General features: G+C 60.4%; 2 protein-coding genes across 2 annotated transcripts; both read right to left on the bottom strand.

The window, feature by feature from the left end:
- Nucleotides 1–2,159: 2,159 nt before the first annotated feature.
- Nucleotides 2,160–4,229, bottom strand: LINJ_23_1550 (hypothetical protein, unknown function; the record flags this gene model as incomplete). The annotated part of the gene is made up of 1 exon (XM_001465791.1): nt 2,160–4,229. One exon carries the CDS (start codon nt 4,227–4,229, stop codon nt 2,160–2,162), a length of 2,070 nt encoding a protein of 689 aa, XP_001465828.1.
- Nucleotides 4,230–7,982: 3,753 nt separating this feature from the next.
- LINJ_23_1540 (conserved hypothetical protein) lies at nt 7,983–11,444 on the bottom strand (the record flags this gene model as incomplete). Its single annotated transcript, XM_001465790.1, has 1 exon — nt 7,983–11,444. One exon carries the CDS (start codon nt 11,442–11,444, stop codon nt 7,983–7,985), a length of 3,462 nt encoding a protein of 1,153 aa, XP_001465827.1.
- Nucleotides 11,445–14,498: the final 3,054 nt, after the last annotated feature.

Below are 14,498 nucleotides of genomic sequence, written 5' to 3'. Positions count from 1 at the left end.
AGCAACACCTCAAGGAGAAGAACGGCGTACGTCGATGGAGCGGCTCGAAAGCCGCGGGCGGCTTGGCGGCGGTGCTGTACGGCGGAGTGACGATGTCGTCCAATCGGAAAGCGAAAAGGCGAAGACTTGAGAGGGTATATACATATATATATATATATGTGTTCCTCAAAATGTGCGGGCGACGCGCAAGGTCGGTTGGGTCTGTGCGTATGTGTGCGCGCGCGGAGGCACACGCCAGCAGTGAAGCTGCGTGAGCGTGTCGAAGGTTGCTGCTGCTGTGTCCAGAGGGCGTCTATATTGCTCCCGCGTTATCCGAGAGACCTGTGAGAGAGTTCACCAATGGAGAAGGAAAGCCAGGTGAGGGGGCGAGTTCGTCGCAGACACGCACGAGCCGACGTACGGTGGTGGGTAGGTGGATGGGAGGGTAGAGACTCTTACACACAGCGGGATGGATGGATGGATGGGGGGGGGGGCAGCGACTGGAAAAGAAATCAAAACTTTTTCGGGGAAGACGTGAAGAATGAAAAAGGGGAAAACAGGAGAGGATGATGATGGAAAGGATGCGGATATGCGGGATGCGTTTGCTTTCGTGGGCATACGCTCTGCTGGGGTGTGTATGCCGTCGGCGCCGCAGAAGAATCGGAGAGCCGTGGAAAGGGGGTTTGATGGGTGAGGAATAGCGGAGGGAGGGGAGGGGAGGTCGAGCGCTACATTGGAACACGGAGAAACGCGCACGCGCATACTCGAGAGACACACAAAACGAAGAGTTGGTTTGCCGATCAAGTGCGCGAGAAGCGTTTCGACGCAAAGACCATCGGAGAAGGCGATGAGCTCGGAGAGGCTCAGTTGATTTCGCTGCTCGCAGACTCGCGCGAGCGGCTCCTTGGGGCGGTGAAGAGATAGTGTCCCGTTCGCACAAAATGCCCAGTGCAGTAGCCGGGCAAGCGCCTCTTTATTAGATTTGGGGAGGGGAAGAGACTCGCGCGCGCTGCTCTCTCTCTCTTCGTCTGCCTTCACGTTTCACCCTTGCAGTCACTTAACTGAAACCTGAGCTGCGCTGTGGCGCACACATACACACATGGGTACGCAGCCACACAATCGCAGATGCATCGCCAACACACGCGCCTACCACCGTATCGCGTCCGTTAGAGAGAACAGAACAAAACACGCAGACTTTGTGATGAGGGAAGGAAGGGATGGAAGAAGAGGAGCGAAGAAGGCAGCACGGCACGAGCTTCAGATTTGACCGCTGATGCGAACCGCTCGTTACAACCCCGCACATATTCGAGTAGCCTCCGGTCTGATTCCGCGCGTGACGACCGATAACCGACTTGGTTACCCCTACAAGGGCCGCAGAACCTCGCAAGGGCTGATGACGGGCGGCTGCTAACACCACAGCTAAACTTGAAGAGCACCGCCCTACTCAGATGTGGGTGGGCGAGTGAAGAAGACAGAAAAGAAAACAAGCAATCACAAAGGAAAAGGGACGAGAGTGCGTTGAGCCAGCGGCTGTGTTGCACGTCTAATTTGTTGGCGTTGGTGACAGCGAGTACAGCCGCAATAACGAAAACGAAGGAAGAAAATAGAGCGGGAGGGAGGTGCTGACATATCGTGCATTACCGTCCCATAAAAGTGGCCTCATCCACACCCCCGATCTCGCCCCTCCACGCACCGAACGAATGCCGCTGGCCACTTCCAAACCCTTCCGTTCTCCATCCTCGCACGAGCTGAGCACCGTTCTGCTTCCATCACGCACAAGTAATCGCAGCAACAACGATATCCAGCGCACGCGAAGCAGAAAAAAATGGAGATGAGTGGAAGGGCGGAGAGAAACACGCACGTACACGCACACACACACACACGACCACGCAGGCGCAAAACGAGAATATATATGAAGGTGGTCCTGAAGAAGAGGGAGCAGTCGTGGTTGTGGGAGGGGGAAGCAGAACGGCAGAAGGGGCAGCACGCGGGGCTACAACGCACACACACACACACACACTGGAGCTAAAAGCTGAAGGGGAGGTGAAGAAGCTGACAAAATGACGCTCGCTTCGTGGCCGCACCCCACCACAACAACCGCCTCGCCGCCGCGGTACAGATCCTGACAGCACCGGCATTCCTCGTCCCCACTCCATTCGACCCTTCAAGTGAGGAAGAAGTCAGTCCGCGACGAGCTCAATCAAGATAAAGAAGAACGACGCGAGCGCCACCATACCCACCAGTGACCACTTCACAAGCCACAGCCTCACTAGTAGCTCGGCCCTTCTGCCCCGACTGCCCGCAGTTAGCACGGAAGAGGGCTTCGTTGGCGACCTCGCGGCAACTCCTCCGGCGAACGCAGCTCTCCCTGATGTTGCGGACGCCTCCTCAGCGGCGCGCACGCGATGCCGCTGCCGAGAAATAAGCGCTCCTTGCAAGTAGCTGGTGAAGCGCCGGCCCACCACACTCGTCAAGGACGCCGGCCCAGGGGACCCCGCTGCCGTCGTGCCAGCAACCGCCGTGGCGTTAGACCGCCACCACAACCATCGATCGCTGCCTTCGTTCACGAGTTTCGAGCCCGTGCGACTGTCGGCGGCGCTCCAGCCTTCGCTATATCGAGAGAACTGCTTCAGCGCCGGCTTGGGCAGGGGTTGGCCCGGCTGGTAGGTTGCAGTAGCGTGGGTTCCCGAGGTACTGCTCCACGAGGAAGCGATACCCGTCGCAGACGCCGTCGTCGCGGAGAGAGCAGAATGGAAGCACACACCACCAACCTCGGTGGTCCTCATGTCACTGCTGCCCGGGCTTTTAGCCGGGGCGAAGGCTGGCGTCGCCTCGATGCGTCCCTCTTTCTTGTTGAGGTGCAGCGAGAACAGCGAGGCGCCGCTGCTTTGAGCAACCGGTGTCGCCGACCGGTCGAGTGACAGCGAAGACGACGCCGGGCGCGTCGCCGCCCCACCGAGGGAGGGACCGAGCTGCAGCTGCCCATGGGGAGACTCAGATGACGCGCTCAGGGCGGACTTGCTGTTGCTGCTGCTGTTCGCGGAGATCGCCGGCCTTTGATCGGCATCAGGCGGCGGCGGCACAATCGAAGAGGTTGATGGGCAAAGCGGAAGCCGCGCTCTGGCATCATCGCTGCACCGCAGAGACGCCGTCAGGCCATCAGCAACTGAGAGACCATCTCTGGCAGGATCATCTAACAAGAAGTGCACGCGGCGATTGAACGCCGGCCTGGGAAAGCCGCTCACTCCTGTGTCCGTGCAAGACGAGCACGCGGAGCTCTCGCGGCGGCTGCGGTGCGGGTGACTCGGGTCCTCCACGGAGATGGTGGACGCTACGGAAAGAGACGCATATGAATCCTGCCGGGAGCGGCCACTGCGGTGGCGCGACACTCCGCTAGGCGACTTTAGCGGGGCTTGGCGCATCAGGGATAGCGGCGTGGTCACAACCTCTAGCTGCGCCACTGAAGAACTTGACGACGTCTTCGACTGTGTGGCGTTCAAAGCCGCTGAAACGGGTGCCGCTTCGGCAAGCGGCGTCGGTCGAGTCAAGCTGAGACGTGCAGGCTTGCTGATCGAAACGCTGTCCATGCTCGTAGCGCTGCTTGTGTTTTTGATGGTTTTGTTCGCGTTCGCACTGTTGACCGCCAGCGTGAGAGGACTAGAGGAGTAGTCGATGATCAGCGGGGTGCCGTTTCTGCTGCTCGGCCCCCCGGGTCCGCTCGCATTGCTGCGGTCCCCCTCATCTGACGCAATGGCGCTGCGGGCGATGCCGGCCGCCTCAGCTAACATGGCGCCTGGCCCGGTGCGAAAGCACCGAAAGGAGGCCTCTGAGGTCATACCGACCCCGCCACTCCGCTTCCGCAAGCTGCCCCGCTGCTTGGGCGGCCGGTCTACGCTCCGGCTCTGGCTGTGATCGAGGGTACTACTATCGCGCGGATCTGGCGTACGCAGGTGCGACGTGACGAGTGCTTCTTGCGTCTGTATGTTTATGGCAGCGATGGAACAGAAAGTGGGGTCTTGCAGTGCGCCGCGGTGCCCTGCTGCTCTGCTGGCGCTTTCTATCGCCACCGTGGTCGACGGCGATGTGAGTGGTGACGAGGTTGCCCGCCTCGGTAAGCGAGACGGCGGAGGCGGTTGCAACGCCTTCGGGGTGCTGCGGCGTATGCTTCTATCCTCGGTGGAGCAGAATCTCCGATCAGCCGACAAGAGGCTCTCTGGCGAGCTGTGAAGACTTAGTATTGCTTCGTGCATTGGTGCCTCGAATCGGCTCTCGTGCCGCTGAGAATCCGAAAGGTATGCCCTACCACGCCGGCAGTGTACGAAACGGCGGCAGATGGATAAGGGCCCGCCTCCAACCTCTGCTGTGGTGGTTGAGGCGCTGTCAGAGAACGAGTCTGTCGATGTGGAAACTCAAGGCGATAGCAGTGCCCCACTGGGCGCAGCCGTTTTTGCGTATGTCGTCGTTGTGCGTCCTCTTTGGTCACACTCCGCGCGTGGCAGTACCACCGCTGTGATCCTCTGTAGCGCCGAGCACGGCGGATGTGCAGTTCCGTCGAAGTCGACAGAGATGGCGGCGCTGATGAGAATCGTGTACTGGTCACAGCCGTGCAGCCTAGCCCATGCACAATGAGACACGCGGCTTTGTACGTGTGTGCGCCTCGGGGGGCGGGACGAATCGAGGTGTCTGCTGAGATGTACAAGCAGCTGCGCGCACACCGCACTTCGCTCTCTTGAGTGACGAGGGCTTTCGGGGGAGGAGGAGGGGGGATGCTTCTCTAGGCTCTGGTTGCCGACGATTGTGGGGTCAGGGACGATGACGCCAAGAGAGCGAAAGGAGTGGAGAGGCGCGGCAGCGGCAGATGAGCACCGGCTGACGCGATCACAAAGTGAAATGAAAAAAAAAGGAAAAGAGAAGCAAAGGAAAAGCGGCAGCGGTAGTGGGGTAGGAAATGAGGCAGACAGACAGACACGCGAGGAAAGATGGTGGTGCGGTGGTGCGAGGGGGGGGGGGTCGAGGCAGGAATGGAAGGGGTGGCGCACACACACACAACAATAGCACTAACAGCGTGAAGACAGAAAAGGAAAAAGAAAGTGACACTGAGCAAGTAAAAGGTGAGGCCGCTGTAAAGGTGACAGAAGGGAAGGAGGTGTGGGGAGGCTATCGTTGTGGCGCAGATGATGCAGATATGCGCGCGCAAGAGAGAAAGGAGAGAGTGCCCGCACCACGCGTGCTGTGACGCGTGCTGTGACGCGCACGACGCCCACAAGAGCAAAAAAAAAAGCACAGCGGAATGGCCCAATAATACGAGGTGCCCCCCTCCCCCAAAGCACATAACCTGTGGGGGTAAAGCCAGCACCAACGTTGAAAAGAAGAAGGGGGCAGGCAGGCAGGAGGGTCGTAATAGAGGGCACAGGGGAAGGCAGCCACGATAACCGCCCAAATACGCAAGAGAGAACAAATAGAAAGGCACAAGTGGAAGCAACAAAGGCACACAAGCGAAGAAGCACGCCACCTCCGTCCGTCGATGTGTTGTATCGTCGCTGGAAGATTGGTGTCAAAGAGAATTATAGTCAAGGTCGAGCTCGTGTGGCTGCCGCAGTGGCCGCGCGTCTGAGTGGACCAAAATGGCAGAGAAAGAAAAAGAGAGAGGTAGGCTTACGGGGGCGCTGGCGATAGAGAACAGATGTGCACTGGTGCCCACACGCGCACCCACTCACACACACACACACAGCGAAAGAACGAAGGAAAGGAAACAAATGAAGGGGCGGAGGAGAAAGACAGCAGCAACAACACCAGCAACGGCAGCAACGAACAGAAAGTGAATGAGTGAAGTGAGAGAACCAAAGCGAAAATAAAGACGAGGCACACACACACACGCACACAGAGAAGACGCCACAACAACGAAATATATAAGTTACAGGAATCGCATATACAAAAACGAAAAGGTTTCGAGGTGTGAAAAGGAGGCGGCGGCAGCGGCGTGGGGAAAGGGGGGGGAACAGACGTAAGTGTATGAGGCGGTGGCAATCACACGGCAGCGCACACACGAGAACGCGCGCCAACGGTGTCCCAAACACCTCTTTTTTGTTTTTTGGTATCGGAGGGGGCGGGCGGGGGGAGGGGGGTCCTTTACTCCAACGAAACGGCACAGAAGAGCGCGAAGCAAAGACGCACTGCGAGGCGAGTGGAGGGCGAGGAAGGGGGGCGGCGGACTGCCAACGGCGATGGACGCCCGCTGTCCCTTTCCGCTCCTTCGGCTTCGGGCAAAGCGGGTTCGCAGAGGTGTCGAGAGCCAGAGAGGGAGCAGAACGGTTGCACTGCGGCGTGTGGGTAGGGCACGAGAGCGCGAGAGCGCGAGAAACAACGACGACGAGAAAGGATGCCGTCGACGGATTCGAAGGGGTGTCTTCTCTTTCTCTTCCCTTCTCTCTTCCCCTTCGCGTCTCACCCACTGAGTTCAGCTGTGAATGTGCGGGCCTGTGCGGGCAGACCCCTGCGTTCTCGTTAGGCTCGACGGGGCACCCCTCTGAAAACGGCTCGATAGGTTCCGCAGAAAGCGCAAGACACTTGCACCGCTCCCTCCAAGGAAGGAATGAAGGGAAAGAACGAAGGAGGGGCGGGCAGATGCGCACGTGACGAGCAGCCGACTCCGCTGTGCACGCGTACGTACTGAAATGCCCGAGGCGCGCGCGTGTGTGTGTGTGCGGTAGTGGTGGTGGTGAGATGAGAGAAGGGGAAGGTAGGAGCGAGCCAGAGTTCGCCAAACGAAGGTGAGGAGGGAGGAAAGGAGGCGGGGGTACACCAGAGAAACACAAACAGAGAAAAGATGGAAAAGACAGAGAAATAGAGCCAAAAGAAAAGTGTCACAGAAAGCGTTCGTGAATTGGGGCGGTGAGAGGGGAGGGGAGGGGAGAGATACACGGAGGGAGGGGAGGGGGTTGTGATGATTTTATTATGCACGTATGTTACAGGGCCGCCTTTGTGTTTGTGTGGGTATTTGTTGTCTGGGAGTGGTGGGAAATTCGTAGCCGTATGCGCCTACTTGCTTTGTCGTTCTGCGGGTAGATAGGCGTTGCAGTGCCTGGACGCCACAGAAGGTGAGGGGGTGGACGCAAAAAGTCTCGAGATGGGAGCCAGGAGGGATGAAACGGCGAGTTGAGTACGGCTGTGTGCAGGTGAAGCGCACGTGTGCGAGCGAGCGCGAATAACAAGATGAGAGGCGATGGGTCGCCTGCGCCTCACACACAATCGCTTCCAACACAACCACAACCACCAACACCGTTGTCTTGTGGCGTTGCTCTTGCCCACCTTCTCCGTTTTTCTTTTTGTTTGCACAACGGAGTCCTCTCCGCCACTGGCGCGCTGTTTACGGTTTGCAGCACGGCAAGCGGGGAATACACGAGAAGCAAGCGGAGACGCTCGAGAAGGAGGTGCAAGTGCTCCAATCTGGAAAAAAAAAAGACAGCAGAGAAGAGTGACACTAGCCGATGCTTTGCGGATCCAGTCGTCGTCTTAGAGGCGTTGATGTGTGTGTCTGTGCGCGCGCAAGAGATCTTGTGCGGTGCAGTCATTGTACAAGGAGAGAGGTCCATCAGGAGCGAGAGACGCAGTGGAGGGAGGATGCGCAGAAAAGAGAGGCTCCTGTCGCTACGTATGCGCCTCTGCCGGTGCGCGTGCAGGACAGCAAAAATGACCCGCAGCACGAGGAAGGCGGGCGATGCCCCCTCCCCCTCCCCCACCTTCCCGGGGTGACAGAGGAGTCGCAGCGTAGACATACGGAAGGCAAGTCGTGGGCAGAGTCTGCAAGGCAATAGTATGAGGGTGCTTGCAGACGTGGACTCTCCAATGCACAAGCGTGTGGCAATCTGAGAAGCCCGCGAAGGTGGTGCGCCGAAGCATCTCCGTGAATCCCCTGTTAGCTGATGTTCTTTGTTATGCCGTTCTGAAAATGTGAACACTCAAAGTCATCCACACACACGTCAACGTCACAGCAGTCATGCCGCTCAGCGGAGAAGCGCCACTGTCGTTCCTCGGCCGCCGTTACAGCAGAGGTGTCGAGGGTAGCGCACGCAGTACTTCACCGCCGCCAAGCCATCTGCGGGGGCGTCAAGCGCCGCACGGCATCTATCCGCGGCGTGTGTGAGGTGTTGCACGGAGGCGGCGGAGAAGTCGGAGCACAGCGCGCCCCACACCACGAAATCCAACAGCGGGACTACAGCAATGCGATCAGGGGTGAGAGAGAGAAGGCGCTCAAGACCTTTCTCTACTGCCTCAGCAGAAGCGGCAACTGCACCGCTGTCTCCGAGATCGTCATCGTCGCCGCCGTGCGGAGTCCGTGAGGGGCGTGACGACAGCGTCGACGCTGCACTGGAGCATGAGCCGACGAAGAACACGAGACACGCTGCTGGTACCCCGCCGGTCCTCATCCTCACTCGAGCGTCCACTGCTGGGTCCAAAGACGTGCGGCCGTGGCACTCCGCCAGCCACCGTCTGAGGAGCTCGTGTGGGACGCGCTGCAGCTGCTGCAGCCAGAGCGACAGCTGCCGGTGGTGCAGCGCGACTTCCGCCGCGGTTTCCGCGGGCGAGTCGGCCGGATCACCGTCGCACGACGCCGGCGAGCGCCACTGCTGCGGTGCGACACATGACAATGATGGAGTGCTAGGCTTCTTGCTCGCGGCAAAGTCGCCTTCGACCACGTAGCGCCTCGCCGTGGGCACCACCTCGTACGGCGATCGATATACGCAGAGGCCGCTGTCCACCCACGTGCACGTGTTGACCGCAAAGCAGCGCATCGCCGGCAGCAGCACCCTCTCCACATACGCCACGTCGTTGAGCAGAACAAGTGGAGACAGCGGTGCCTGCGGCCTGTCCGCCTGCCGCGCCCTTGCAGTCGTTGCAGAGATGGAGCCCGGCAGCATCGCCGGTGCCCGTCGACCGATCATGATGTAAAGATCGTGGATAAGCAAGCCCGAGAAGCTGCCGAAGACGTCGCTGAATAGCAAGCGATGGCGCCGCCAGCCGCACAACTGCTCCAACTCATGAAGACGCCACAGGGATGGGCACACATTCACTGGGGGCCGCCTGTTGCGCTCACGAACAGCCCGCGGACCGTCGTCGGTGTCTGACACCATTGACGACGAGGAAGGAAGCGCGCCAAGCGAGTCGCTGCCCGGCAGCACCCACCGCGGCTGATGCAGCAGGAACGGTAGCAGTACCCGCTCACGGGCAAGCATGAGGCGCTCCTCCGCCGTGGGGAGGACGGAGGTCATGACTGGCTCGGCGGCGGCGGCGTCAGGTGTAGTAGAGAAGAACGAGGGAGGTGAGCTGAAGGGCGTCGACGGAGTCGGTGGTGACGCCGAGGTGGCGGCTGCGGGTGTGTAGAGAGCACTCCACAGAGCGTCCGCCAAAGGTGCGTCTATGACACGTACGGGGGCATCTACGGCCGCATCGGCGCCGCTCGCCTGCGCCCCCCAGAGCGCTGGTGACAGAGGGCTGGGAGCCGCCGCTGCGTCTGCCATCACCGCCGGCATTGGAAAGAGCAGTGGCACTGCCACCTCGATGGCCACTCGACCGAAGCGGAAGCCAGTGCTCCACTCTTGGGTGAAGGCTCCGCCATCAGACATGAGCGCTGCGCCCTCCGTATCGAGTTGCTCCTCCAGTCGCAATCGGTGGCCCTCCTCCCTTCCTTGCCCACATGATGCAGGCGACAAGGGCGCGGAGTCTGTCGGCTTGCTCATCTGCCGTGGATGCACTGGATGAGGTGATGGTGCTGGTAGACGCTGCTGCCCATCCGTCATGGGTGGTGGTGTCTGTGAGCGGTCGCTGTCCTCTGCAACTGCCGCCGCACCGGTAGAGGTACGCGGGCGTGGCGAAGGCACGCGGGCAGCCACGGCCTCCCGCCACATGCGAAAACTTTCGGCCATCTCCTGGCGCGCCGTGGTTTGCCGACACAAGCCTCGTCTGTCCTGGTCCCTGGGAGCAGAGGATTCCGTCGCTGCTCTATATTTTGTCATCTGTGCCGCCTGCTTCGCGATAGGCGATGAGGAAGGCTCGGCAGCGGGGTCGCCCATGACTCCGAGCTTCCGACTCTGCAGCTGCGCCGTCCATAGATTCGCGGATGTAGACGAAGAGGCGCCGGCACACGCACGCAGCCGCTTGCCGGACATCGACACAAAGAAGGAGGAGTTGTCCGCAGCGCCGGAACCCGTGGCGGACGACAGCAACATGAGGGGCTTAGAAGCGTCGGCATGGTGCAAGCAAAGCCGCTGTGCGGCTGCCGCCGTTTCAGCTGCCAGCTGCTGTGTCGTCGGCACCTCCGACATGTAGCTGGAGAAGCACGTCGGGTAGAGCACCCCCGCATCAATGGGAGAGACGCCGGAGTTGGTCGTCGTCTTGCCTCGCGCCACAGTGAAGAAGAAGAGAGTGTAGAGTGGCGGCGACATCATCCTCATCGTGGACGGTGCCGCCGCGCTTGCTGATGCGCGGGATCCTGCAGTCGGTGCTGATGGCTGAGCCGGCACTCGTGCCTGAAGAACTGCCGCCTCGTAAGCGCTCCTAGGGTCAAAGCTGTACGTGTGTGCGAGAAAGACCTGCGCCTCCAGCGCGGATACGTAGCGGGACACCGGTGGCTCATCTGTGCGCGGCACGCCGCGACGCCGCAGCAGCACCTGCGACGTGGCTATGTCAAACACGAGCCACCGGGAGAGATCCACCGGCGCCTGGCACCGATTGCGCCACGTGCACGCGCCGCTGTCGATCACCCCATCCCTGATTTTACTTCCGTGAAACTCATGCTTGCCAACCGAGGGGCTCGACCGCAGAAGGCCGAGTAGCGCCGTCGGAACACCGAGCACGTAGTACAGGGGGAGACTTGCATAGTCGGTTCGGTAGTCAGTGGAGATGCACGCGAGACCAAGATGGAAGCCGTCCATTATGGCCGCGTCGGGAGTCGTTCTCGCGGATGTAGGGTAAGTTGGAGCGTCGGTGGTGGAGTGCAAGTCGGCTGCCAATCCGAGGGACACGAAAGTGCCGCGCGTGTCGGGGATGAGAAGGCACGGCTCCTCCAAGCCGCGTAGGTGGAGAAGCGGGTCGGTGACGAGGGACGGTGCAAATCTTGGCGTGGTGCTCGACCGCCGCCCACCTCCCTCCATGACGAGCCGACCGTGCCACTCCTTGAGCCGCTGCTGCCTCACGAGTTGTCGCTCCTTCTGCGCGCCTCTGAAGAGGGCAAAGAGGGTCTTCTCCGACGCGGTCAGCTGAGGCTGAGCCAGAGTGAGCAGCCGCGAGTAGTCAGCGGTGCCTGAGCGACGCCCAGGCGCGTCACCAGCAGTTGGAGTCTCCGCCGACGCCAAAGCACCCTGCTCAGGCGCTGATGCCGGTGTTGGCGCCGCAGCGTTGGTGGTGTGTCCCTGTTCCTTCGAGCTCCCTCGGGCCCTATGCTGCTGCTGCTGCACTACCAGCGGCATCTTGTCACGTATGTTGGAGGGTAGCTCGCTGTAGTGGAAGAGAAAGCGGGATGCACCCACTGGCAACCGGCGCAGGAGACGCTGCGTGTGGTTCAGCGAGAGGAGCACATCAGCAGCAGAGGCAGCGGGGTAAGGGCAGCCCTTCGCAGGCGCAGACGCATCGCCGGTGATGGACGATGAGGTCGCTGCTGGTGGTGCAGAAATTGCGGGCGCAGAGGCTTTGCTGCCGTCATCCGGCTGCACAGACGTCGCCAGCGTCGGCTCCACGAAAGAGCTGTTGGAGGGCGGACGGCACCCTTGGCCAGATGCACGCGTGCTACTACGCCAGCACACTGCGCGCACCGTGCCACCACACAGCCCGCATCCACGGTGCCGCCGCAGGGAGCCGAGAATGGGGTGAGCCGCAGTAGCCGGCGAAAAAAGCGCTGGGCGACACAGCCGCATCGGGGCGGCCGTCAGCAGCAGCACACGGGTGAGCCGCTTTGAGTGCGCGCTGTCTGGAGCAGGTACACGTGCATACGCAGTGCCTACGAGGAATCAGACAGAGACGCGTGAGGTGCCGAGCACAACAAGTGGCTCTTTTTACGCTGTCCACCTCTCTTCTCGTTTCTCTGGCGTGTGTCCTCGCAATCCGCCAAAGCCTTCTGGGGCTTCCTTGAATTCTGCTGCTCTCAGTGTGGCCTCAAGCCGCGCAGGAGTTGCCGCTTCTATCCTACTGTGTGTGCAAATCTAGTTCTGTGCGCAAGGAGTCCCTCTGCGTGTGTGTATGTGTGTGTGAGAGAGAGAGAAGGGAGAGAGGCCGTGCTCGTCGACACACTCGCAGACTCGGGCGCCGTGTCCCAGTCGCCCAAAGACAGAGGGAGCAGCCGCCGTGTCTAAGTTTGGTGTTGTTGTACGCGTCTGTACACAAATCACAAATCGCACATCGACATACGCCCAACACACGAAGTAGAGACGGAGAGGGACAAAGAAGAAAGGTACAATGAGCGAGAACAAAGGCGCCAGCACCGCTCCGTCACAGCATCCTCCCGCAGAGAGACGCCCATCAGGGAAGGACACCAGAGCAGTGCGGAGGTGGTGGCACATGGGCCAAGAGGGGGAAAGACGTGGAGACACACGGCACAAAGACGCACATGTGCATGCGCACAAGCGCGAGCCTCCGTCTCTCTCTCTAGGCCGGTTTGGGCCTTCGGTAGAGGAAAAAGATGGTCCGCGCCGCTTGTCGCTCAGCGGGCCCCATCGGAGACGCCCGAAAGACGCCAGCGCACGGACACACAACAGCGATAAGCACAGAAAGGCAGCGGGAAGAGTGTAGAAGGGCTTACAGAGACTGAGTGCGCGCGTGTGCAGGCAGCCGTCTCCGCCTGGACACACGCGCACACACTCGGCATCGCATTCCTGGCAAGCGGTGCATCGTGAAGTAGAAAGGTGCAGAGGTGTTGCGGTGATGGCGGCAGAGAATCAACAGAGGGGCGGAAGTGCAAAAACGGCTGTGCCGTTTGTTCTAGCGACTCGGCATTCTCCAGTCCGGTGATGACGAACAGCTCGGGAAGGCTCGCATGGTAATTCGGGGAAGGGGTAGAGCCACGAAGGTGCGAGACAACGGAGAAGAAATAAGGCTCGAGTGCATCGATGCACAGAGAGGGAGAGCGAGAGCGAAAGACATACAGGCGTCTTCTGTTCACTCTTCAGCATGTGTCCGTCTACTGTGCCGTACAACAAGAGGTGATACTCCACTCGACACCTCGGCCTGTCAAAGGCTCCCAGGGCGTGGCGCGAAGCAGCCGTAGGCAAGCGGCACAGCGGTGCGCCGACTCGGTCATCTGAGAGCGCGGCCCCTGCCTCATACTCTGCGAACCTCACGCCTCGCACGTCGCCTCGCAGTCACTCCCTACCGTGCTGGTTGCCCCCCCCCCTGGGGCATCCCCCTCGAGGTAGCACGCATGCTCCCCACACCAGGAGGCAGTGCGAGGTCTCGGTGTGTGAGACACGCTGGAGTCACGCTGACACATTATCTATCATGTGGATGGGGCAAGGGTATTCACGGTCGCCAGACGCTCCGACGCACCGCCGTCCAGGACCCGACCGCCGACATCCGTAGCGATGCACCGCTCTGACTCCCCTACGTCGTGGGTGCTGGGCCCCGTCACCACCAGCGGTTTGCTCGGAATTGGCATGGGATAGGTGGAGGCTGCTTGGCTTCTCCCCACACGCAGAGCGCGGCGGAGTTGCCGGGCCCTGTGATGCCACGCGCTGAGGTATGTTTGTGGGAGAAGGGGGGCTAAGGGCATCTGTGCTTCGAGGAGAGAGATAAAGACGCGGCTGGCCTATGTGTGGGTTGGTGTGTGTGTGCGTGTGTGCGGGCACAGCTGTGCCCCACCGCACCCTTCTCCTGCGCGCATGCCCTTGTGTGAAGGGGCAGGGATCAGCAACCCACCATTCGATGAAGAGGGGCCTCTCTTCATCGACTGCGCGAAGCACATATCCCCGCAAATCAAGCGCGCGCACGTATGTTCTTTCCTCATGGTGCTTTACTATCTCGCCACTTCACACAAGGCGGCGACAGGCTGGAAACGCGGCCGAATCGCATCATCCTAACCGAGTGGGGTGTGTCGGTGTGCGCGTGTGTCGCACACCGTGCCGATGCCACATTCATGCAAGGCACAACGAGATGATCAAGATAGTTGCGAGGGGGCGCAAAGGTAGCTTGTGCACGCATGCGCCTGCGCGAGAGCGAGCGCGACAGATGCGCAACTCGCTTAGCTGATACCATCACCGCCCCAAACACAAACTGCGGGCTCCACAAGGATACAAAGTCGTCCCTCAACTTCCACACGCCACCGCCGCCGCCGCCAGCCAGCAACTGCGCCGGAAGGCACCCACAATCGAAAAAAAAACGGTAGCACTTCTATTAGGAGACTGCACGCAGACACAGACAGCTTATATCGTGCATGTGTTGCTCTGGGCGCAGACATGCACAGGGAGAGGGAGTGGGGCACATACTCAACGAAGTGAAAGGGAAGATAAAGCAGTGTGCGGGTGTGGCCGTGTCTG

Source organism: Leishmania infantum, chromosome 23 (assembly GCF_000002875.2).
Source record: "Leishmania infantum JPCM5 genome chromosome 23".
Lineage (NCBI taxonomy): Eukaryota > Euglenozoa > Kinetoplastea > Trypanosomatida > Trypanosomatidae > Leishmania > Leishmania infantum.
Note: the sequence above shows the minus strand (reverse complement) of the source record. Positions and strands in the feature narration are given on the sequence as shown.